We start from the raw sequence: 26,598 nt of genomic DNA, 5'->3' as shown, positions 1-26,598 counted from the left end.
ACTTGTTGGAAGGGGCATTTCCAACAAAACTTTTTGGGCATAAAAAAGTTGTGCCCTTCCCTGATTTTCAAGAGGGAATTATTTGGGTAATGAGGTTTAAGTACTAGGTTTGAGTACATGCTTATATTGAGGTTTAATTTTATTGGTCCACATAAAACCTCAGTACAAGCAAGTACTCAAGTAATTCCCTTTACAAGATGAGAGTGAAATTCTTCTATATATATGATTTGATCTAAAATTCAAGATTTTAAAATCAGATGAGAGAATTTCATTTGCATGTAAGTTACCTCAAAAATATTTTCATTTGTAAGTATCTTTTTCCTCATAATATAGAATAGGTCTATCAGAAATTTGTGTATAATGATTTGTAGTATGTCATGGGCCTCATGGTCATATTGAGTTTGAACTTAGAACATATATAGTGGCATGATTTTTGTGGCAAGCTGCTATATGATGAACCAAACTTGCCATTTTGCGCAATGTGTGACAAGAAGGAGAGTCTCCAGGTAGACTTTAATTTACATGTCCCCACACCGTGTCCTACCTCCTAATAAGGGATTGATCTGTCCCAAAAACGCTTTGGTACCATGTGCAATTGTGCATAATGCATTGAACTAGTACTATAGGCCATAGCAGCATCTGGAGAAGCCCTTAACAAAGGAGTGCTAGGGACCCCTTTGTCTCTCCAAAGCCATAATACCCCATGGCCTAAATAATGACACTACCACTTTTTCATTCACAGTATTCACTGTTCAATGTGCTTTATTATTTACAAACAGATGCAGAAACAATCATACATTAATTTCATGTACTATAAGATTAGACTATCATATACTCATATATATGCTGCTTAAGCCAAGAGCCAGAAATCTTTTTGACGCTTTGTAGTAATCAAATACCCTCCAAGCTTCCTGCTTTTCCTCCTCACAGCAACTGCCATGCAGCTGGCATTCTGTATACAGTACTCCACCACACCACCGCCGCCACCCCCCCGGTGGTTGCCTGCCCACATCATCAGCAGCCGCCACGTCGTAGACCTCTTTTTCTGCCCCAGAACCAGCAGTGCCACCCCTTGCTTTTTGGCCTCTTCCACTATTGTTGGGCCCTTTTCCTTATTCCCTTCCACCACTGCAACCTCAACTTGTACCTATAATCAGGACCATGCACTAAGAATTGGTTAATCTTTTCTAAATGCAAACACACTAAAACAAGTAAATTGGTTTTTTTCTCTGTTCTATTTATTTTTTGTAAATGCAAAATATATATATATATATATATATATTGTGGTTAAAAATTAAAGTATTTGGAAGACCAATGAATGAGCTGACAAAACTGCAAAATACCCACCTCAGGTCTCTTCAACTGACACATATTCCTGAAAGAGTGAGCAATTTCATAAGCCCTTCGAGCAATACCCTTGGTGGCCTCATCACCTGTGACTGTAATAAATGATTATAAAAGCCACACCAAAATCAAAATCAGAGGAACAGAAAGTACTAAAAAGCAAAATATCCAACCTTGTCTTGAAGATGAAGGTTTGGTCACATGGAGCAGGACAAGTTTGTCCTGGCTCTGAACAGTGTGAGACAGAACCCATTGCAGAGCTCCCTTGGCTTCAAGGCTGGAATCAACCACAATCATGATCTTCCTAGCTATGACCAACCCAGTAGGAGGTTTAGTTGATCCATCACCACCACCAGCCTTCTTCTCTTCACCAACATTGCCTGCAGAACTCTCAGTTTTTGCATCACTGATTTTAGTGACAGATTCTGCATCTAACTTAGACTGTATAGTTGGGGAACGAACTCTAACATGAGGCCTAATCCTGTTTAGGCAGAAACTTGGCAGCTTTGTGCCTATTTTCCCCATATTCTGAAATGACACACTCAAGCGAGAGACACCCCAATAATTATTATAAAGAGGAGGCCAGGAAGGCTCTGAAGCTGAAGAAATTTTCTAGAGGTTGGTCTGGGGCATCTGGGCCATGCTTATTTCTGCTTTGCTTTTTTTTTTCTTTTTCTTTATTTTGTTGTTGCCCTGCAATGCAATCATGTTAAGCTCTTTGTTTCTTTAATTTTCTCTTGTGGGGAGCTATTACCGAACGTGCTCGTCATGAAGCTGTAGGGCCATTCCTTTTAGACCCAGCCCTTCACCAGTTCAGGGCAATCTGGCATGTGAGTGTAATCAATTTACTTAATATTTATCAAAACAAAAACCAAAAACAACATTATGTTGCTTTCTTTTCTCGATGGCACCCTACGTGAAGAATTGTTCTGCAATTGCAAATTGATTACAGATTTAAATAAAAATTCATTTGATTAACAATTGAAATTAACAGTCTATAACATAATATATTACTATGTCAAAATTGTCCGGACTTGACAGGTGTAATTTCCCCCAATTATACCCCATCATGCCACTTGATTTGCAGCTCAAGGGTCTTTACCCTTTTAGGTGAGATTATATTATTTCATTTTTGTCGGGTTTTCCATTTTTATTCTCCTAATTGTGCTGACATCCTCTTAGAGCAATTATTTATGTAAGATTGAAATCCAGATAAGAAAATTAATTAGAACTTTATAGAGGCCTAATTAGCACCCTTTTTTTGTGCATTGTATAAATAACTAGCGTGGCTCAAACGCAACCCAGTGATGATCATTTTGAGAGTAATCAAATTTAACACAGAAACCCAATCATGTTTCCCACATAAAAAAAGATTTTCGAATGATTGACCTTAAATTGGGAATTTCCACTGCAATTCATAGGTACATTAACACGACACCAACATTCTAGAAAATACAATGAGATTTCCAGGCCAAAATTGGGAATCCAAAGGTCAAGACCATATCGGTAGCATGGAGTATATGGCTTCCATTTCTGATAAATAATGGGTCAAGTCATGAAAAAAGTTGATGTGGTTTTTTTCATTTAAATGCCAAATCTTTGAGGATGCTGGACCACTTTACAATTTACACAAAAAAAGGGGACGTGCCAACCTCCATTTTGACTTCCAATCTTAAAAGCAAACCCAATGGATTTGTAAAAGAAAAAGAAAGGGTTTCTCATGTCTTATCAAACAAAATAGCCTATATATTCTTGCAATTAGGAAATTAATTGAACAAGGTAGACTTGTCACTTTAATATTTATCAATTATGTGGCTTTTTTCATGGATTGCTCAAACGAAAAATTCAAAGGAAATTGTCAAATATGCAATAGGTTAAGCTTGGGGCTTTGATTTTACTATAGTAGGTTAAGCTCAGCCCAATCCAAATTGCCATCCGGAGACAGGCGTGCATTTGGGCTGCCAGCTCAAGCAGTATCAAGTTGCCCGTACCGCCAAACCTCACAATCCACTTTTCCCACCCAACATCTAAACTTTTCCGAAATTTCCATTTCTACCCTTCAATCGAATAAAAAAAAAGCTAAAATAGTAAAATGTTAAAAAAAAAAAAAAAAGATCCTAATAGAGCAAGCCCAATGGAGAGCTTATGAGGGGCTGGCAAAAAGCATGCGGAGCCCACGCCTGAATCAAAACCCACGTGGCACATTATGAGTTGAAAGTTTGAAACCCCAATTTAGTACCACTTTTGAGTTGAATTCAAGAGAAGAACTTCCCAGCACTTTTTTGGGACCCACTCTCCTCTCTGTTGTGATACCACATCATTATCACAGGGCAGGGGAGTTCTTTTCTGAACTGAAAGTACCATTTGAATTGTAATTTGTGCAAATTAGTTATTAAACTTGCAATTAACCTGCAATTTCCGGGTGAGTGAGAAATTGAGAATACATGATATACATACATTGAATTCTAAAAAAAATAAAAAATTAAATTTTGAGCAAAATAACTGAGGTAATAAGCATTTATCTTGCGGGTGAGTGAGGCCCCGTAAAAGAATATCAAATATTGACAAAAAAAAGATCAGATTTCTAAATATGTTTAAACAGAAGGTTTAAAAGGTAATTAAGTAGGAAAGGAAAAAAGAAGGAGAATGTGGCAGTGCAGGTGCACCCCCAATCCAAGTAGCAATAAATGGGGCCCCACAAAATCTCGACCTTTCAGCTCTTAATGTCGGCGGAGATCCCTACACAAACACAACTAGGACTAGGAATGTAGGATTACACAGGACTCCGATGATGGCTTTTGAAATTTAATTGACTCTAATTCAACGCCTTCTTTTTATCTCTAATTCAATTTCTCTTTATTTTTCTTTTTATTTTTCTGTTTGTTTATTGGGATTTTGGCTGTGGAGGACCAGGAAGCATCACAATTCTCTCTGGTTTCACAGACTGCATCAGCCATTGATCAGTAAGTATGTTCTGTCTTATTCTCAAGCAAGCTCAAGCTCAAGCTCAAGTTCAAGCTCTTGGTTTGGCTTAGTAATATCTGTCTTTTAATTTATTGTTTCATTCTTTTTCAGTGAGCAATTTACTCTTTCATGGGTTTCGATTAATTTTTGTGGATCGTACTGTCATTATTCTTATTCACCATCCTCAAGAGTGCACATTAGATAGTGATCCTTACCATAGATTTTTATTTATTTTTTTGAAATTTCTGCTGGCAATTTGAATCCTTTTTGGCTTTGTTGTGATCCATGCAGGTTGTGGTTAATTAAGCTACTGCAGCAAAAATTGAAGCTGTTTCATGGGTTCTAGTTGTTCTTGCTTTAATGTGAACGATCCAGTAGATCATGACACAGACGATTCCAACCATGATAACTGGTTCATTCTTAATTTGTACAACAAGGTACCTTTTAGAAATTCCATTCATTCTTCTTAGTGAACATGTATTCATAAAGTTTTCGAATTTATGTTGTTGGGTTTTATTTTTTTCCAAAAACGGGATTGAAGATTCGAGATTAATACTGAATGTGAGACAACTTGTATCCCGCATTAGAAAACTCTTGTTATTTTGATTGAAACTATTCATCTAAGTAGTGATTTGTAACAATCTATCTATATATGATCCATTTTTAGATTGAGCAGTATGCAGCATCTTCCAGCAATGGGCAAACACATTCCCTCAATACAACACCCAATGGGGAACTTGTAATTACACAATGTGGCAGTACTAGTAATCAACATCCTCCTGGGCACTCCAATTTGCAGCAGGACATGGTGACAAGCCTACTTAATCAAGAAGGGGAATTAATTGATCAATGCCATTCACAGTCACAGTCAGGACTACCTTATATCTATGCTTCATCACCAGAATATGAGGATGAATGCCCTACATGTCTGGAAGGTGATTAATAATGTAGCTATGCTATGACATAAAGAATAACTATACAAAGCTGATCGATCAGGGTTCCTCTGTTTTTCTACTGACTGCAGAATACACACCTGAAAATCCTAGGATAACAGCGCAGTGTTCTCACCATTACCACCTTGGTTGCATATATGAATGGATGGAGAGAAGCCAAACCTGTCCAATCTGCAACAGGGTAACCAATTTCTTCCATGCCTCTTCTTTTAACTTGCATAGATAGCAAATATCACTTTTCAATTGGTAAGATAATGTTTCCTTAATTGCAATGTGTTTGGATGGAGTAATTGATTATCATAAAATTTGGCATGTTATGTTGTTAAACTAATAATCTAGAACATTGATTAGGTAAAATTCTTATTTGAATATGTGATTTGAGATTGACGATATGACAAACATATTCCCCAATTCTCTCATGTAAGGTGAGACTCACAGTATCGTAGGACCTATGTAAAACTCACCCCACAAGAAATTGTTAGAAAAACAAAAGTTAGGTTGTATATATAACATGTTCCGACTGAGTTTAACAAATAGCCCCCAATTCATGTTGCATTTGACTACCTTCAAATTGATATTTAGGTGATGATTTTGATGTAGGTGATGATATTCAATGAAACGTCTTGACCAAAATGTCCATGGCACGTAATGATCACTGAAGAAATAACAACCGCAACAGCTAAGTAGAGCCTGAGGTGTATATTAGTATATGGTTGTTTTGGTCATCCAACTCCAAGTAGGCAAGTATATACATGCGGAAGAGGGATTGTTAAGCAATCAAATTAATATTAATTTCCTTCTAAAGAGTGAAGCAGTAAATTGTATAATTTTTGGCTTATATTAATTTTTCAATTGAGAAATTAATTTTCTAGCAATTCATTTGTTCTCATATATAAACTCCATCCGCAAAATATTCTTCCTCTTTTCCTTGTTTTTGCTAATCCACATAATATCAGAAGTACTTTCTACAGCATGTATCATAATTGGAAGCCACATACCCTAGATTAAGTAAACCCACTTTTGTAAATTATTCCCTTTGTTTTGTATATAATTGCCTACTCATTTTTGCTTAACATCTAGAACATTTTTTTGACAGAGTAGGCAAGGGCATGTAAAGTGTAGAACAATACTTTTCTCACTCATATAACAATATTTTTCTTACTCATATCACAATATTTTCCAGAAAGTTATAGCACAACTTATAACATGCACAAGCATACATAAAAGTTGCCACTAACATATATAAAAGTCACTTTCAGAAATTTTCTTTAACCACTAGGGAGAAGATGATGTGGTTTCAATATAATAGAGAAAAAGAAATTACAGTACTTAAAATAAGTATAGCAATATATATTTACTCAATAATATATATATATAGCATGCATGAGTGAAGATAACAGTTACAAAGTCCAATGCCTCATTGGCTTGGTGTTCGACGATTTACCTTTCAACACTAATCACTGGCATATATTTGTTAAACATTTATATGCATCCATACTTTTAGTGCTATTGGAGTGGACGACATATTTTGGCAGTGTCTATGCCCAAAATTACCAAGAAACCATAAATTTAATACACAAAACAAGCTAGTTTTCCAGTCTTCTTCCCCCCCTCTTTAATTTTCTAGTAATTGATGATATTCATGCCGCAAAGCACCCGAGGTCGCATGAAAATAAAGGTTCTAGAGTAAGGTCCAGCTGGTTCCTCCTCACTTCATGGAATTCGCCTTGCTGAGTGCCTCTGTATATATCATCATATACATGCAAACAAAATTAATTAGCAAGATATAGTGACAATTGACCAACTTTAGTTAAATAAAATCATATATACCTTTTACTAATATTGTCTACCACATAAGGTTTGATACCAAGTTAAGTGTTTACTAAACAATTAAAAACATTTAATGTTTTTCACCAAAAAAAAAACATTATATGTAAAATTAATAGGCCCCAGGAAATAATTTTATTTAATTTGAAGAATATTAATGATTGTATAAATAATATATTACCCCATATTTAAACATGGAAGAGGCTGTGGAAGCGGATCAAGGCCATGGTTTTGGTGCTCCCAGTTATGAAGCTGCTGCGCTGCAGTCTTCTCATTCTCCTTGATCTATATCCAAAACAGAAAAAGAAAGACATGAATGTTCTCCCATTAATTACCTTTGTTCTTTGGTGATCCATACATTATACTTTTAAATCAAACAAATAATCGACATATATGTATACATAACCATGCCCTTTTCATTGAAAGATCCCTCAAATAATTTTATTTAAGGAATCTCTCATGGAGCTCATTTTATATAATATTTTAACGATCTAATTAAACCGTCTATATATTTTTTAGGTCAATATTCAAATATCATTCTTGCAAAAAATTAGACTAATCGAAAATCATTAAACTATCAAATTTTGATAAAATAAATAGACGAACAAAATATTTTTGATAAACACTTAAAATAGTGACCATTTAATTAACGGTCAAATGGTTTCCGATTAACCTAATTTTTTGTAAAAATAATAATTTAATGGAGACAAAAAAAAATAGACGATTCAGAACATCAAAATACAATATGGAATGGACCACACAAAAGATCCCTTAAATAAGCTTATTTAAAAGATCTCTCAATGGAAGAGTCCTGAATATATAACTCCATACCTCAACTCTTAATTATAATTTAATTAAGCATTCATGAGTTTGCTGTGGCAACCTGGAAGTTTTATAAATGATAATATATGCATATATAGTTAAGCAGATTGATTGATCAATCAATTCATTAATAATTACCTTCTTTGCAAGAAAGCTATTTTGCTCCTGAATCGCCTTCTCCTGTCACACCGCACAAGAGCAAATATAAATCAACAGATATATATTTGATACTACCTCAAACTAGTATACATGACTTGTGTATTCTCCGACCCAAAAAAAAAAAAAAAAACCTTCTGTATAAGTTAATTAAAACGTATCTCGATCTTATATAGGCTAATTAAGTGGCCTAACCTTTCTCTGAAGCTCAGAGATGGACTCATGCATGAGTTTGTTCTGCAACAGTAGAGAGTATTCATCTTAGCGCCATAAGATCATACTCATGAAAACAAATCAATGCAATTAATTATATATCTTATTAGTACAACATTCTATATATGTACACGTACTTTTCTTGTTCGAATTTGTTTAAGAGCAGTGTCAAGCTGTTGCTCCAAACCTTGGATCTCTTTGAGAGTCAAGGAATCCAGATCTTCTCCCAAATAGTGCCTGCAAATGAATTAATTAATCATATATATATATATATATATAAACGTACGTAACTGCAGACTGGAGTAATACTATATTAAATACTGATAACTAATACCGATGGTTTCTTTGCAAAAGCTCAACTTTAGCCTTTAGTCTTGAATATTCAAAAGTCCAGTTAACCTGCATGCGCAATATGACATACATTACCACAATTAGAGATCAAATAAAGATAAATTAATCTCATACGGTCATACATATACAAAAAAGCTAATTTTCATGAAATAATTCTACATGTTTAATATGTTTACTTCTCTTATTACGTAACAAGTCATATAATAAGAGAGACAAACACAAAAACATATAAGACAGTCTCACGAAAGTTTTTCTGCTCACGCATATACATAACGCCAATGAAATTATGCAGGATCCCATATCTTTGAGAAAATGTGGCAGATGTATTAATGAATTAAGAAATTAATTCAAAAGAAACTATATATATAGATAAAAACCAAATGCACAAAACGAGGTACGTAATTGCAGACTTTCAATAGTGCGAACTGCGAAATGAAATGACTAGCTATATATTAAGACAGTGATGGCATGTATGCAAAGGTACCTGTGATTCATAATCAGTAGTACTTCCGGCCCCGGCTAGCTGTCTCTCTGCGTACGAGTATCTCTCGTAGCGTTCCAGTATATTCTCCATGCTGTACATGAGAGAGATATATATATATATATATATATAAAGCATCAATATAATTAAAAAAAAAAGTAAATATTTATGATGCGGAAGAAGCAATCGATCTGTTCCTCTAAATTAATAATCTTCAATGTTGTCAAATTGGCTTTCTTTAGCAGTACTATCAGTACTACTATGCATCTTCCAAACACAAATTTTTTGAATTGTCAACTGTAGTCCTATACTTACAATTAAACTATAATTACTATTATTAGATATTATGAATTAAACAAAAGATTATTAGTATTGCTTTAATAATCATAGGAAGTTGCACCATCAACAACATCAACCCCAAACCAGACAGTTAAGCTCTAACTAGCTTGTCTCGCTCACTGGACCAAACTAATTAAGCTCAACTTCAAAACTTCAACTAAGGAGACTGCTTTTGTCAGTCAGAGCCGCAGAGGCCAGGGTGCCAGACCCACTAATTAATTAAGACTAGCTTAAATGTAGGAAATTATTATTATTAATATTATTCCTTAATTAACTTGCACCGGTACCAGATCTTAAACAGCGATATATCATCGTATCATGACAACTCTAAAACATTTACTTCACTATCTTTCCATCTAGGAAATAGTTGTATATATGATAACCATAAAAGCTGATGATCAATACACACATATATATGGTACAACCTAAATGAAAAAGAAAACCCAAAACAATAAAAATAAAGAAGAAGAAGAAGAAGCAAGGTATGAGCAAGATATGAGGTAGGTAGGGTTTAAGTAAGTAAATGAATGAATGGTAGGTAATAGGTATACCTTGAATCAGTGGCGTACTCAAAGAGCTTGCCTTTGTTAGAGAAGACAATCAGAGCCACCTGAGCATCGCACAAGACAGAGATCTCATTTGCCTTCTTCAGCAACCCACTTCTCCTTTTGGAAAAAGTCACCTGCCTGTTGATCTTGTTCTCTATCCTCTTCAGCTGAACCCTACCCCTCCCCATCTCTCTTATCCCTTTTTTTCTTTCTCTAAAAGACCCAAACACCGCAAACTCCCCAAAAAAGAAACACAACCTGAAACTGAAAACTAGCTATTGTTTATAGCACATACCCAATACAATATTAAATTTCATTCTAATGGGTTTTTCTTCTTCTAGCCAGAATCTCTGAAGCTGCCTCATGAGAAACCATGTGCAAATATCTATATATATATATATATATGTGGAAAATGTTTGAGGATTGGAAATAAAAATTTATTGATGGAAAAGCGGTTTTTGTATGGACCAAAGTAGTTTTGGGGAAAAACCGGTGTGGCTTTTTAAGGATGTGTTGTCGAGTTCTGATTGACTGGAGGTACTACATACGCAGTCGTTTCACATATCTCTCGTACGGACCTCAGCGTTTTTGGCTTTTAATTACGTACGAATTGTAGGATTCTAAGTATAATATATTAGCGTAGGATACATGATAAATATTCTACTTAACTTCTAGTACATTTAGTTAAAATGTAACAATAACTTAATATTTTTATCTTTTATGTCACTAGCTTATTTAGTTTAGTTTCAATTCTTCCTTTTTTTTATTCGTTTTGAATTTTCTTCTTTTAAATTTTCTTAACTTGTCAATACCTTAAAATTAACATTCTCTTTTAAATATATTAAACATTACCTCATGGATTTTTTTTATTTGAATTACGCTATTGGTTGATGTCTATTCCCATAGATAAGGTCCTCTGTTAGGTTTGATCGGGATCTCTCTTTCTCTCATCTGGCGAGTTGACTCGAGTGTCGATGGTTGATGGATGACGAAACCCGAGCCTCTGTCTATTGGGTTGGGTCGGCTTTGGGTGATTTGGTCGACGGGTTGGTCAGAGCGTCGGTTCGAATGGATTGAGGCCCACCCCTAGTCTGGGTAATAAATGTGCAAAAAAACATTTATATTTCTAGAAAATTAGGATTAAATACCAAATTATAATAATTTTTTGGTATAACATGAAGACCATATAATATTTCAATTAAACTACTAAATTTAAATATAGTTTTTTATATCAGATTACAAATATGTTGGCCCCTTTGATTTGAACCTTTTTCATTTGACATTTTTGTCCTTTGGTCCACATATGATGAGTGTTAGTTAAAATTTATAAGGTTTTGACAAAATTGCCCTTGAGGCTTTTATATTATCTTGAAAATTTGCTAATATAGTCTCAACTTCACATTTAGTTGTGACTGTACGACACTCACATCTTCAAATTTAGTTGTGATTAAACGACAGTCACATCTAAGTTGTGAGACAGTCACATTTAAATTGTGACTTCATTGAATTATTTTTAGAGAAATTATACTACAATATAGTTTAAATAGAGGTCAAAACAATACTTTTACTCAAAATAATACATAGTATAGTGGTGTGAGTTGTCTCTTTTAATTTACCAAGACAGTCACAGTTAAGTTATGACTAGATTATTTATTTTTTTTTAATAGAATATAGTATAAATTAATGTAATATTTGTGATGTAATATTTTTTTATTTTATTGTAGTGGCATGTGATGTAATATTTGTAAATTTTAATATCTTTTACTTTATTATTTTGTTTGACTTTTCAACTAGTACCTAATCTAAAATGTTATTTAATTTTGATACCTAAACTAAAAAATTATTAAAATTTAGTAGTTAAAATTAATGGACATTTATATTTCTAGCAAAAATAATTATATTTATGGTACAAGATTAACAATCTAATATATATCATTACAATATGTTATATTGTCTGACAATAATTTTAGGGGTGCATAATATGCCATGTCGACCAATGTTTGAGGGTGGGGGCCGGGGGGGTCCACGGCCCAATACCGAGTTGACTCAGGCACCACACAGTGTCCCATTATTTAGTTATTGTTTACTTTTTAATTTAAGTTAATCGAAGTGATTGAAAGAGATTAGTACTCATATGAAAAAAAAATAGAAAAGTGAGACGATTGGGGTTGTAGTAATATTGGCAGGCAAATATAAGGTAAATGACCGCCGATGAGTCAATATCATCTCCGTCATTTATTATCTTACATTAATCGTGTTTATATTGGTCAACGCCAATTTCTATAGGGTATTCATTCATTTGTATTTTTTTTAATTTTGAATTTAAATTGTTTTTAAAGTAAATTATTCTAAAATCTATTTTTCAGCCTTTAATAATAAACAAACTTACTTAAGAAGTTGCAATGATAAATAAGTTTACTTTGTATAAATAAAGTTCACGTTATGTTATTTCCTTGTGTTTTGCGCCGAGCAATCGGTACTCTGATGAGCGCCCAATGAGGTTAAAAAAAAAAAAAAAACCGAACAAATTGCCATTGTCGCACATTGGCAATTTACAACAGTATAACACAAATATTTTTTGCAATTCAAATAGTTACGATCGCACAGTGGCAATTGCTAAGCGCTCGGTATTGTTAACCGAAAGCTCGATGACTTCCGTATCACGCGTTTCTTATTAAAGTAGACTGAACTGAAATTTTCTGTAACAAATGATCAAGCTGGATTATCAGTCTAATTTCTGAACTAGACTTTAAAAAAAAAAATAACCATTTCTTTTATCATTGAAAAGAAAATAACCACTAGACCTAATCGATGATTAATTAATTTCTATTGAATTTACCTAGTGTTAAAAGAGTTGTGTTTGGAGAGATCCGATTGGTCTCCATCTGCCATATAAATGTAAAATGAAGAGGGGCGCGGTTTAAGCGCATGTCAAATCCACCGACTATAGGAAGGGCCCAACTCTTATCCCCTTTCCATGTAAAAAGACATCAACATCATACATATGATTTGGTTGTTTACTGCCTTTATATAGTTTTCGTGAGAATTTAATTAGATTGCATCAAGATCCATGTAAATCTTACTTAGAATCAACTAATCCATCTCTTGTTGAGAGAAATTTTTAGGGCATGAATGATCCAATTATAAAATAAAAAAAGAAATAAAAAAACTGTGACAAGCTCCTTCTATAACATTACAAAACACAGTTACTTAGCAGCAAGTATATTGCATTGATGATCTCTTTAATTGAAACAAGAATACATTATAATTAAGCTCAAAAAAAATGGCCACTACACTTGTGGTCTTTGATTCAGAGCATCCACCCAGGGACGTATCCGCTACGATTTTGTCTTGAGGTTGCTACATTTACCACAGGACTAGTATGACTGTAGCTGTAACCCAAATATACAAAATAAAGATAGATAAATTAAGGAGCTAGCTAGACATAATTAATAGGCACTTAATTTTAGATTTTGTTGAGAAAAATTCATGCTTAATTGACAATCCCTAGATGGTTAATTACCCAATCTGTACTGTATTGTTGCATTGTAAATGTCCAAAGAATCCTCGACCCTCAAATCTGTAGTGGCTATTTGGGACATTTTGCTCTTTAGCTTTCCAGAATAGTTCAAGGGCTGCACTACTTTCTTCCAACTGCCCAACATGAAGGTTTAATTAGCACCAAAATAGCTATTTCAAAATTTTATTAACTAAACGGGATATATATAGCAAGACTTCAGAACATGGTACTAGCTAGCTAGCTAGTGCACAAGGATGATTGAGTAATCAAAACACATTATATATTTAGTTGTACAATAATGGTGATAAAAATATGATGACCTTGCAATTTTGTAATCATCTAATGATAAATATAAATATAAATATATATATATATATATATAATTAAGATTAAATATCAAATTATAATAATTTTTTGGTATAACATGAAGACCATATAATATTTTAATTGAACTACCAAATTTAAATGTAATTTTTTAGATTAGGTCACAAAAATGTTGATCAATTTGATTTGAGCCTTTTCCATTTGACATTTTTTGTCTTTTAGCCCACATATGATGAGTGTTAGTTAAAATTTATAAAGTTTTGACAAAATTGTCCTTAAACTTTTATATTATCTTGAAAATTTGCTAATGTAGTCTCAACGTCACATTTAGTTGTGACTGTACGACACTCACAACTTCAGATTTATTTGTGACAGAACAACAATCACATTTAAGTTGTGACTTAATTAAATTTGTTTTGGAAAAATTATACTATAATATTGTATAAATAGAGGTTAAAACAATACTTTTACTTAAAATAATACATAGTATAGTGGTGTGAGTTGTCTCTTTCAATTTACCAAGACAGTCACAGTTAAGTTGTGACTGGATTGAATTGAATTGATTTTATTTTATTTTAATAAAATATAGTATAAATTATGTAATATTTGTGATGTAATATTATTTTTATTTTTTTATTGTAGTGGCATGTGATGTAATATTTGTAAATTCTAATATTTTTTACTTTATTATTTTGTTTGACTTTTCAACTAGTACCTAATCTAAAATACTATTTAATTTTGGTACATAAACTAAAAATTTATTAAAATTTAGTAGTTAAAATCAATGGACCTATATATATAAGGTGAAGAAAGACTCATGTGTATGGAGAAGAAAGGAATTTTCTTTAATTTGCATGGAAAATTTGAATATGGTCAAGCACAGCTGGTTCAGTTTACCTTCCTTCTCAATTCATTGTTTGTTTCCAGCAGCATTTGTTCCTGCACAATTCTTGAAATACTTAATTTGTAACATACATTATATCAGTTTGATGATAAATAACAGAAAAAATTAGATATTAATTCATTGAATTCATACCTTTCTCTGAAGATCAGAAAGCTGATCAAGCATAAATTGGGTCTGCAAACAAATGAAAGCATATTAACTAAGATTTCTCTTTTAACATGCCTTATTAGTCCACCTTCACTGCTTAAGATAAGTTGAAAACACATAATATATAGTTGTACACTTGTTCTGTCATAGCATATTAACTATGTGGTTACCTCTTAAAAAAGTTCCAAAAGTTTGAAACTAAAAATTACTCAATTGATTGGATGCAGAGTAAAAGTGTAAAACAATATGAATTGTGAAGCAACAGACCAACAGAAGTGTACTCTGAGCTGTAAATGAACATGATATTACTCAGTTGCAAAGCTTTTGATCGAGAAATGGTTAAATAGCATCTTGATCAAAATTAAGTATAAATATTTGTTAGGCTTATAGAAGAAAATTTGAATACCTTTTTTGACCTCACTTTCTTCAAGGACGTATCCATTTGATGCTCAAGCTGCTGAAGCTCCTTTGTGCCTAAATGACCCAAATCTTCCCCAAGGAGATTTCTAAAGATTATAATTGCATGCCAAGTAAAATTCCATGAGCAATAATATCTTCCGGTACTCTTTGCATATTAAATTTTCATGTGATGATCTAGCTAGAGTGAAATTGAATGTGATTACATACCTCTGCGTATGTTGTAAGACCTCTACTTTTGCTTTCAGCTTCATGTATTCTTGGTATTTGCTCTGCTTAATTGTTTAATTGTGAACATGCCAGCAGTTCCAACTCAATTATGTCAAATATATATCAGTAAGCAGCAGGGTGTTTTGTAGGAAATTCCATAACCAACATACAAACAAAAGCCACATTGAGTAATCAATTAAGAACAATTGGGATATAGCTAGCTAGGTTGCTCTATTAAACCTAATTACCGCTATCATATGCAGGTAATTAATATGCATCTTAATTCATTAAAACAAATTAAATCCAATAGACAAACTATATAATTTGAGATATATAACCTGTGTATCCTGGTCTGGTTGACTCGCTTCCTGTGCTCCATACCTGCATCTTTGATACCTCTCAAGTGTCTTCTCCATGCTGATCAAAAGAAAGCGGACAACAATTGTAGGACATGGTGAGACCTTGAGAGTGCAAATTCAAAAGGGCAAAGAGGGCAAGCATGCACTTTTTTTTTTATTAGAAGTTAGAAATCAAAAACAAGTATCATGTTAGGCAATCACTATAGCTCAAAAATTCAAATCAATAAATAATAAGTCAATAATATATATCAAACTAAAAGGTACAAGTAATAAACTAAAATTAATTAGTAGGCATCGATAATAAGTATACCAATTCATGAGATGGGATAACTTTTTCTTGCCAAATAATTTGACATATTATACATTTTGACAATATTAGTCAAAAGACTCAAAACCGTGTGTTCAAATATGATTCTACTTAATCAATGGTGCTAATTGACATTCTAAAAATGCAGAATGTTTAACAAGAATATCATTTGCTTCAAAATATTTTTGAGCTAGCATGTTCCCTTGGTCTTCTACAGCGAAATACCTACTTAATTAGAAAGAGTAGAAGTTCATTACATATAATCAATTCATATTGAGGTGGATAATTTTGTAGGATTATATCTGCAATCTAGAGAGGACACTTGCACCAGTTAAACAAGAAGAAAACCCGGAATTGATCGATCATATTAACCCTTTTAAATATATTTTTTTAAAAATCTGTTTAAATATTATATTTAATCTGACTCCTTCTGAGGTACTAATTCAGTGATCAATGCAATATTCACCCAGGTTTAAAAAATGGTCAGAATATTTCGGATAACCAATTGAATTTATATATATATAAATATATGTTTTCCCTTCGTATATGAACATACATATTTAAAAACGAAAAACCTTCTCCTATGACTGAATATACACAAATTCGATAATGGAAAAGCATAGAAACAGAAATACGTCTCCAAAGTGCATATGAAAGTATGAAACACCGAAGTCGAGAAATTAAATAGCGCAGTATATTTCTTTATTATCACAAAAGTACTCAAAATAATTATTTGGACACCAAAATATTAAATCACATTAATTAAGAGCAAAACACCAAGAAACTCTCATAATATTTGTCTATCTCTTTCTCTCGCACATACACACACATATATATGTATATTATATAAAGAGATAAATTAAGGGGGTATATATGGGTACGAATTACCTAGGGCCGCTGCAGAACTCATGGAGCTTGTCATGGTTGGAGAAGATGATGAGGGCAACCTCAGCATCGCATAAAAGTGAGAGCTCGTAGGCCTTCTTGAGCAACCCATTCTTTCTCTTTGAAAATGTTACTTGTCGATTTATCTTGTTCTCGATCCTCTTCAGCTCCACCTTCCCTCTACCCATTAATTCTTTTCTTTTCACTTTTAGTTATTGCTATAGTACAACTCGATCCTCCTAATATATATACTGTATTTTATAATATGGTACTAGGTTTTGTTTTCCTTTTATAAATTCTTGTTCTCTAGGGTAAGCTACCAAGCTAAGCCAGGCTTTAGAGAGAGAGAGAGAGAGAGAGAGAGAGAGAGAAACTTTTTGTTTGAGGTACTTTTGTTACCTCCTTGTTGGGTTGGGTCATGGACCTCATGGTTGTTGTTGTTCCTTAGTTTAGCACTTTAGCTTAAGAGAACAAGGAGAAAAGAATAAACAGATCGAGTAGCAGTCTATTTTCTCTTCTGAAGTTCTGAGTTACTTTCTTAATTTCTTAATTTATTTCCTTGTTTCTATTTTCCAGTTTTATTTCTTTCTTATAGTCAGTTATAGGCTTATAGCCTTATAGGAAATCCAAGAAGCTATTATCTTAACCGTACATATTATTTCTGTAAATTAATATATTAAATGACTGCCAGCCCCAACAATGTCAATGTCAATGTCAACTCCATCTTAATTGGACATTCCTAACTTTAGTTAGGGTTTCGGTGTGTCAATGACACAATGGCCTCGGGACCCCACGTACTGCAATACCCATAAATTCTCCAGCTTTTTTTCCAATTTTTCCTTGCTACAATTATACCCCTCCAACATCGATCACAACAAAAATGGATATGACATGCCTCTTAAGTTAATAATCACTTCTTTTTTTTGGGTTTTTAAGTTTGAGGAGCGCAGACTGAAATTGCACCGCCTTAAGTTAATCACTTCGATCATATGCATGAAGCTTTTTTGTTTTTTGTTTTTTCGATTAGAACTTGATGAAAACATTGTATCTCACGTGTTATTTAATTTATTAATTTCTCTAACATGTGCATGTATGTAATATTTATTTCTCGATCTGCATGTGTTTCACAGTTTCAGTACGTGTACTACTTCTAGAATTTATTTCAGACCAAATATGTATTCAAAACCCCACTAAACTAAAGCATTCTCTTCCTTTGTTCCATGATGTGAAATGAATCCAATGTAAGACTGAATATTGATTTGGTCTTTGTTAATTGTGATGTATGGTGGATTCAACTGATGAAGTGCTGGTACGTAGCTAGCAAGATCAATGGCATGGTTTGCAAGGCAATAGAGTTAAATCCAATTGGTCCAATTGGGAATTCACCCTTTTTGTCCAGCAAATTAATCCCATGGTCAAAATAGGGTCCATATATAAGTTGCGTTTTGAAATTTGCTTCCAAGTTAATTGTAAGAATAATTAAGCACTTTTTCTACATGTATGGCTTGCACAATGGGCACTGTCACGTTGTCATATATACACTTTAAGCATATATATATATATATATATATATGAAACAATCAAACCGCAAACAATCAAACAATCGAACAATGACAAAGCTTCAAACAATCAAACCGCTACCTATTGTTTTCTCTTTTCCATGCATTTCATTTAGCATCAAAGATTCAAATAATTATATTGTACCAATAAAAATTTCAAATAATTATAAGAAGTGTGAGGGTATTTTGGTAATGTAAGGGAGCCAAGCTAGTAGTTTTTGCGGTGAGAACCATAAACCTGGGAAACAAAAGCGTGAGGTGATTTGGCATTTGTACCCCAAAAGAAAAATGACGTGCAGTCGTTGTCAAGAGATTAATGAAGAGCACTTAAAAGCACCAACAGCGTGTCTACATATTATTGGTGGAATACACAGTGCACATCAGCGCACGTCTCCTAGACCAGTAGACCCGACTAATGAGGCAGATGACTGATGATAACCACAGTCCTACACTAAGTTAATATCATTAACACGTGTGCACCGCTGATTCCTCAAGGTATAACAAAAAGGAAAATTTTATAGTACATGTAATTATGTAAACTTTACAAATACATTTTCAATTCTTAAATTTTAACAAATTCACTTTTCTTTCTTTTTAGAGCCGAAGCAAAACTTCATCAAAACTCAAAACACAAAAAAATAGTTACATCCCAGGAACAATATCTTCATTAGAAGCGGATATACTTTATTAATTAATATAAACAAAAAGTACATTAGATAATCAAGCCATATTAATTGGTTTAGAAATTCAGCACTCGTACAAAGTATGGCCATATTATTATGAGCTATATTAATTGGACGTGGGCTTCATAGACAAGGTACGTTGAGGCTTTAGGGAGGCCTTATAAACATGCACAATTTTGAAGTCTTTTGGGCTCATTTTAGCCCAACTCAAGCCCAGTTGTCCTGGTAGACCTATTAAGTTGAATGGGACCGACCCATTCTCAATAGATCAGTGCCCAACCAATATACCTCTTAGGCCCAGTTTGGAAATGTTGTGACTTTGAAAAAAAATTACTTCCGCTATGTGGTGAGACAAAGATTTGTGAGTGTTAAAACTTAAAAGTGATTTCCCAAACCACAGTTTTAAAAATAACCAGCTTTCATTTTTTTATCAAACACCAAAAGATATGGCATGTTATTTTCAACACACCACAGCCCCAAACTGGACCTTAAACCAAAAGAGTAAACAACAATGTTAAGTGTTTTAAATTTTTATCCTAACGATGATTCAGTATTTCATTGATTCATTGTTTCATATTTCTAAATTTGAGATCTCTAACACTACTCATAATAAAAGAATTCATATTTTGGGTATCCGTACTTCATTTGTCCTTTCGGTTAGAGGAGAATAAACAAAAGGCCAAATGACACTTTTGGTCCGAGTACTTTTATGAAATTTTCACTTTGGTCATGTACTTTTATTTTTAGTAATTTTGGTCATGTACTTTCTATATGGTAGCAATTAAGTTCAAATATATAGTTAACATCGTTTAAATTATTGACAGAAAATCCGACATGGACGCACGTGTTTCGCACATGAGTGACATTTCAAATCTTTTAGTCTATCTAAATGCCTATTTTAGTCCCTACTCGTCATTTAACAGCTTCAATTTGACGTTGAAACTTTTTATTTTTTCTTATTGATTGCGTAAGGGCAAATATAAGCTTATATAGGCATCTAAGTGGAGTAATATGTGTAAAATGTCACTCACGTATAATGCACATCGAATTTTCCATCATCAATTTAAATAAGATTGACAATTTAGACTTAATTGCTATTATATTAAAAGTACAAGATTAAAATTGTCAAAATTAAAAGAACATAATTAAAGTGAAAATTTCATGAAAATACACAAATCAAAAGTATCATTTAGCCTAAACAAAATTATGTATGTTTAAGTTCTCATTCTAGACATGTAGCTTGTCAATATGAATCTTTAATTTTGTAGACTTTTGTTTAAATGTGTGATCTAGATTTTATAATAACGTAGTATGTCAAATATCTAACAAATGACCTAACTCGTTAGAGTGTGGTGTATGCAATCCGGATACAAACAATAAGAAAAAAAGGTTCAGAAAAGAAATCAGAATTAGTTTGAGCCTATCTGCAATTAATGCCTATATACGCAAGATATCCTTTTCCCCAAGTGCTTCTGTGAATGGTGTTGCCCCCAAAAACAAGCTAAGGAGACAGAAGTGAAGCCTTTTTGGAAATAGCAAGTCATTTGCTTGCTTTTGCAGACAGAGAGGGTTGGAACTTGGATGTGATAGACAGCAGAGAGCACTATGTGTGAAGCTGCTATGGCCACGTACGGACTTTAGTTGGTTTATGTATGGCCATATTTGTCACACAGACTAGACTACCTGGTTTCCATCTAAGTTAAAATGTCGAGACAAAGATTATTATAGCACCAAAAAAAAAAAAAAAGCATTTGATCACCTTTTTCATATATACTCATGCTCTACAGTGTTTAAGAGATTCAAGTTGTTGGGTTCCAACTTCCATCACGCAAATATCGACAATGTACACATATCCACATTCTTTTTTTTTTGGCCAAAACATTTCCACATTCTTATCTTATCTATAATCCTCTTTTTTTTATTCACTCATTAAAAATTTTCTTTTGGGTAATTGGTAAAGCCCAAATTGATTGATTGATTGAGAGCACCCAAATGGAGAATATTGCTTGCCAGCAATTCGAGTAGTTGTGGACACTATGGCATTGGCCTATGGGTTGAGAATGGGGGACATTTTAGGGTACTGTCCCATACTGTCTTAGCATCACAAAAAAAGGTTGGGTTTCGTGGGGCCTTCAATTGGGCCTTTGTTCCCCGACTCTAAATAGCTTGCTGGGTATCTTAAAGAGAAACCCTTAAATTTCCAATAGCTAGTTTGATCAAATCTACATGCAACAAGTTACACACCAGATATAACCAAGGTCTTATTAACTATACTAGCCTTGATTTTGCAATTGTTAGTTTTGATTAATCTGAAAAAATTTGATTTTGTCCTTTCGAATTAAATTATGACATATTAGAATTCATGTACTAAATTTTAAAACAACTCAAAGTTCATGTACCAAAAATTGAAAAATCCTTTTCATTTAGAGTCTTGCAAGACCTAGGGCTGCAACTGGATTCTATTGGTCGAGCGGGTTGGAATGTCAAATGTCAATCAAAACTCAATCTGTCTTTTACAGTTGAAGTTTCAAAAATGACATGTAGGTGTGACAAGCAAGAAACCTTACTCGGTCAAGTTAAAAACATTCACAACTCAAATCCAATCCGTGAATCAATTTATAAATTCGATGCATTTGCATTGTCCGAATTGTGTTTTGTTTTTTAGTATGTTGAACATGGTAAAAAGGCACACGAGCTGAAACATAGGGCAACTGGATCAGATGGAGATGGGACTGATGGGAAAAGGAAGACCATGAAAGGTAACTTTTAGAATGCATGGTGGAGAACAAAAGAAAGCTACACAACATGTTGATGAGCTGAACATGAATCTATCTATCCAAGATATACAGGATTGGCTAGAGATCGAGCATGCAAATTTCACAGCTTAATTTCTTGTGCCAATATTGTGAGTCGCGACAAGCATTATGTGACCCATTGGCATTGGCGTTGGCAGTCACTCCTAACACTCGACCTAATTACTTATATATACAGGCTCCTTCTATTGAGGTATACCTCAACTTATTTATGTTGAGGTATGACCTTGTTGGGGCCCACACAAGTCGTTTTGTGGCGATCCGAACCGTTCTCAAGGATCATCTTCATTGATAGATCATCCTTGCAAAAAATTAGTCAAATCGGAAATCATTTGCCTATCTAACTTTGATAAAACAAATGGACGGTTTTATCAAAAATATTTGGTTCGTCCATTTATTTGATCAAAGTTAAATAGGCAAATGATTTCCGATTTGGCTAATTTTTTGCAAGGATGATCTATCTACGGAGATGTAAAAATTGAACGGTTCGGATCGACACAAAACGACTCGTGTGGGCCCCAACAGGGTATACCTCAACATAAATAAGTTGAGGTATACCTCAACAGAAGGAGCCTGCTTATCAGGCTCCTTCTATTGAGGTATACCTCAACTTATTTATGTTGAGGTATGACCTTGTTGGGGCCCACACAAGTCGTTTTGTGGCGATCCGAACCGTTCTCAAGGATCATCTTCATTGATAGATCATCCTTGCAAAAAATTAGTCAAATCGGAAATCATTTGCCTATCTAACTTTGATAAAACAAATGGACGGTTTTATCAAAAATATTTGGTTCGTCCATTTATTTGATCAAAGTTAAATAGGCAAATGATTTCCGATTTGGCTAATTTTTTGCAAGGATGATCTATCTACGGAGATGTAAAAATTGAACGGTTCGGATCGACACAAAACGACTCGTGTGGGCCCCAACAGGGTATACCTCAACATAAATAAGTTGAGGTATACCTCAACAGAAGGAGCCTGCTTATCAGGCTCCTTCTATTGAGGTATACCTCAACTTATTTATGTTGAGGTATGACCTTGTTGGGGCCCACACAAGTCGTTTTGTGGCGATCCGAACCGTTCTCAAGGATCATCTTCATTGATAGATCATCCTTGCAAAAAATTAGTCAAATCGGAAATCATTTGTCTATCTAACTTTGATAAAACAAATGGACGGTTTTATCAAAAATATTTGGTTCGTCCATTTATTTGATCAAAGTTAAATAGGCAAATGATTTCCGATTTGGCTAATTTTTTGCAAGGATGATCTATTTACGGAGATGTAAAAATTGAACGGTTCGGATCGACACAAAACGACTCGTGTGGGCCCCAACAGGGTATACCTCAACATAAATAAGTTGAGGTATACCTCAACAGAAAGAGCCTGCTTATATATATATATTTATATATATACACACACATTAATTTGTGTGGTGTGGTCAGAGTCCAATCAAGTTAGAGCAATGTAATTTCATTTTCTCTTCATGTAGGCCCTTCACAGACCTCAGATATCAGGCATATATACAAGCACGTACACCTGGAAAATGTGCTTCATCCCTTCTAATTCATTTCCTACCACTAGTGGTCTGAAAAATGCAGAAAAAGTCTTGCAGTGTGAAAATGATAGATTAACCATATATGCAACCATGATGATCATATATTCATATATATATATATATATATATCTAGGTGCGTTCAATGCATAAAGTTCAATTCATATATGCATAATGTACAAACAATATTACTATAAGGTCGAATCAGTTACTGTCAAGCTGGGCCTTAATTTAGGGGTGGGCATTAAGACCGAAAATACCGAAACCATATTGTTCCGTGCCATTCCGTATCGTTTGGTCTCATCCCGTTTTTTTTTTTCCAATCCCGTACCGTACCGATCTCAAATGGGATAGGATCGGTCCTGAATGTTCAATACCGGGATGGTCCTATCCTGTACCGATTAATTAAAATTTAATTATTTAATTTAATGGGCCCAAATATCACTAAGCCCAATTCATTTTTTAACTTGGATTTAGAGATGAACCTTGTCTTGAAGAACTTGAATTTTATGAAAGCGTTGAAGCATGTAATGTTTTGTTTATTATCTTAAACTTTACTTGGTTTGCTTTGTAAGTTTGTATTTGTTTTATAAGTTTCATAGACTAAGTTACTAATTGCTATGAATTATTTTGTGTAGAATATGCAAGTAGTAGCATTGATGCCACTTGTAGTTTGAAGAGTTCAAATCCAAAAGTAAAGGGAAAGTAATTTGGATTTCAATTACTTATGAGTTTGGGATGTAATAAGCCATAAGGCTTAATTCTAATTTCTGAGTTTGAGATGTAATAAGCCATAAGGCTTAATTATGTTTGTTGTGTTTGTGATGTAATAAGTCATATGCTTAATTATGTTTTTCAGTTTTTTTTTTAGTTTGGGATGTAATAAGTCATAAGACTTAATTATGTTTTTTAGTTTGGATTTGGTAGATAAGCCATGAGGCTTAATTGTGATTTACTGATTTATGAGTTTATGTTTGAACTTTGAAACTTTGAAACTTTGAATATTTGAATTGTTGAAGCTTATGTTGTATTGTTGTTTATTTGAATTTTGAATTGTTGAAGTCTTGAAGATGAATTTTTAATCTTGAATAAAAACAGGTTATTACTTGAATTTTTGTTCCGTTTGCATAGTTGAATAAAAATAGGTTATGTTTATAGGTTATTATTTGAAGATGAATCTTGAATAAAAATTGAATAATTGAATTTTTAAATTTTTTAGTCTGGGATCAGGATGGTACCGAACCCGTACCGAACCAGTTTGGTACGGGACAAGATGGTACCATAATCCCAAAACCCTCATCCCGAACTCAAATCATGAGATGGGAACAAGATGAGGTAAGTCTCGTCCCCCCCTCATCCCGTGCCCACACCCTAGGCCTTATGAGTTCAATTGGTGCATCCAATTTATTTTTTTTTTGGTACAGAGGGGCCCGAAGCCCAAAGAGAGAAAGAAGGACAACCGATGCATCTGAATTATGACATAGTGGCCATTTAGGTTTATCCCTATGATCCTCGTAGGGCTCATTTCAAATTGTATTTCGATAATCGTAATCGTTTATTTTTTTGTCTTTATTGAAAAATCGTGCTTTCAAAAAATTAAGTTAATCTGAAATCATTTGACCGTTGATTGAATGATCACCATTTCAAGTGTTTATCGAAAATATTTTGTTTATCTATTTATTTTATCAAAGTTTGATAATTTAATGGTTTCCAATTTACTTAATTTTTTGCAAAGATAATATTTGAATATAAACTTAAAAAATAGACGGTTCGGATTATTGAAATACAATATGGAGTGAGCCCTACATTAGCATCCCACAAATACAGATCTCACACTTGAAACTCTCTGTGTATATATAGGACCACTTAATTAATTAATTAATTAGTTGCGCCAAACATATATATGATGATCATATATATATATATATATATATATATATATATATATATATATACCGATACTACTACCAGATCGATGATATGTAAGAAATTGAATAAGGAGTTCATGATCCTCATACACCATGATTTACCATACCAATATTGCTTTTATAGCCATTGATTTTAATAGGGGCAGAGATGATTATATACCTTTTTTTCTTTTTAACATATATGGGTCAAGATTGTTGACCACCAGATCTACATTGGTTGGCCTAAATGCCTATAAATAAAGTTATTTATATTTTTCGAGCTTCTATATTAAGTCTTTTAATTCGATAGCTTAAATTTTTAATTTTTGTCTTTTGAGTACGTATGAAGATTAATGTGGGGGATTTGCGTGATGATGGTAAAAGCAAATAGAAAGGGAATTGAAAACCATGAAAATCTTTCATATTTTGATGAAGCCAAGACATTGACTACTTGAACCTCCATATTATTCTAATTTGACGGAACTAGCTAGATAACTAGATCGATATATCAACCTAGGTAATTGATACATCAAAGTCGGTGTTGGTTGCTTGGTTGTGGTCGTAAATGACATCATGCACATGAAGGGTACGTACGTGTGTATTCCTGGTTCGTAAGATCGCACGTACGCACACGGACACTGCTGGCAGCCCAATACCAATGCATGGGGGACTGTGAATTTAATGTCTCAATGGGCCAAATTTCGATTGACTAACCAAGGAGCTCGATATATCAAAAAGAGGAAAAAGATAGAAAGTTAAAGACTGTTCGATCATGCATGTCGATCTGGTGTTCTGTGCTCATAAAAAGGCCACTCCCACAATAATTCTTTTTCCTTTGGTGGGACTTGTACAATAGATATATGATCTAGTGCATATTTTTAGTTGTAGTTACTAAGAAATCATGTTGTAGATTACAAGGCCTCATGATCCACTCATATGTGATATGCCTCAGTTTAGTTAAGATCACATCACCATGTGTTAAAGCGATCTTGAGGCAATTGTGAGTCAAAG

At 33.5% G+C, this 26,598-nt stretch overlaps 4 protein-coding genes across 4 annotated transcripts; 1 reads left to right on the top strand and 3 right to left on the bottom strand.

The window, feature by feature from the left end:
• Window positions 1–850: 850 nt before the first annotated feature.
• LOC147295277 (uncharacterized) lies at window positions 851–1,964 on the bottom strand. Its single transcript, XM_086233907.1, has 3 exons — window positions 1,518–1,964; window positions 1,348–1,439; window positions 851–1,147 (listed from the first exon to the last, which is right to left on the bottom strand). The coding sequence occupies exons 1-3, from the start codon at window positions 1,867–1,869 to the stop codon at window positions 851–853; spliced, it is 741 nt and encodes a 246-aa protein (XP_086090033.1). The 5' UTR covers window positions 1,870–1,964.
• A 2,679-nt stretch (window positions 1,965–4,643) lies between these two features.
• LOC147295276 (E3 ubiquitin-protein ligase) lies at window positions 4,644–5,487 on the top strand. Its single transcript, XM_086231245.1, has 3 exons — window positions 4,644–4,745; window positions 4,976–5,243; window positions 5,333–5,487. The coding sequence occupies exons 1-3, from the start codon at window positions 4,644–4,646 to the stop codon at window positions 5,485–5,487; spliced, it is 525 nt and encodes a 174-aa protein (XP_086087371.1).
• Window positions 5,488–6,791: 1,304 nt separating this feature from the next.
• AP1 (K-box region and MADS-box transcription factor family protein) lies at window positions 6,792–10,240 on the bottom strand. Its single transcript, XM_086230454.1, has 8 exons — window positions 10,002–10,240; window positions 9,115–9,205; window positions 8,614–8,678; window positions 8,417–8,516; window positions 8,262–8,303; window positions 8,049–8,090; window positions 7,270–7,373; window positions 6,792–7,001 (listed from the first exon to the last, which is right to left on the bottom strand). Exons 1-8 carry the CDS (start codon window positions 10,184–10,186, stop codon window positions 6,902–6,904), a joined length of 729 nt encoding a protein of 242 aa, XP_086086580.1. The 5' UTR covers window positions 10,187–10,240; the 3' UTR covers window positions 6,792–6,901.
• Window positions 10,241–13,184: 2,944 nt separating this feature from the next.
• On the bottom strand, window positions 13,185–17,371 carry LOC147295274 (agamous-like MADS-box protein MADS2). Its single transcript, XM_086230455.1, has 8 exons — window positions 17,075–17,371; window positions 15,859–15,937; window positions 15,521–15,585; window positions 15,300–15,399; window positions 14,879–14,920; window positions 14,740–14,781; window positions 13,522–13,652; window positions 13,185–13,384 (listed from the first exon to the last, which is right to left on the bottom strand). Exons 1-8 carry the CDS (start codon window positions 17,257–17,259, stop codon window positions 13,309–13,311), a joined length of 720 nt encoding a protein of 239 aa, XP_086086581.1. The 5' UTR covers window positions 17,260–17,371; the 3' UTR covers window positions 13,185–13,308.
• Between the last annotated feature and the right edge of the window lie 9,227 nt (window positions 17,372–26,598).

The sequence above is a fragment of the Dryas octopetala genome, chromosome 2, assembly GCF_963921425.1.
Source record: "Dryas octopetala chromosome 2, drDryOcto1.1, whole genome shotgun sequence".
NCBI classification, from domain to species: Eukaryota; Viridiplantae; Streptophyta; class Magnoliopsida; order Rosales; family Rosaceae; genus Dryas; species Dryas octopetala.
Note: the sequence above shows the minus strand (reverse complement) of the source record. Positions and strands in the feature narration are given on the sequence as shown.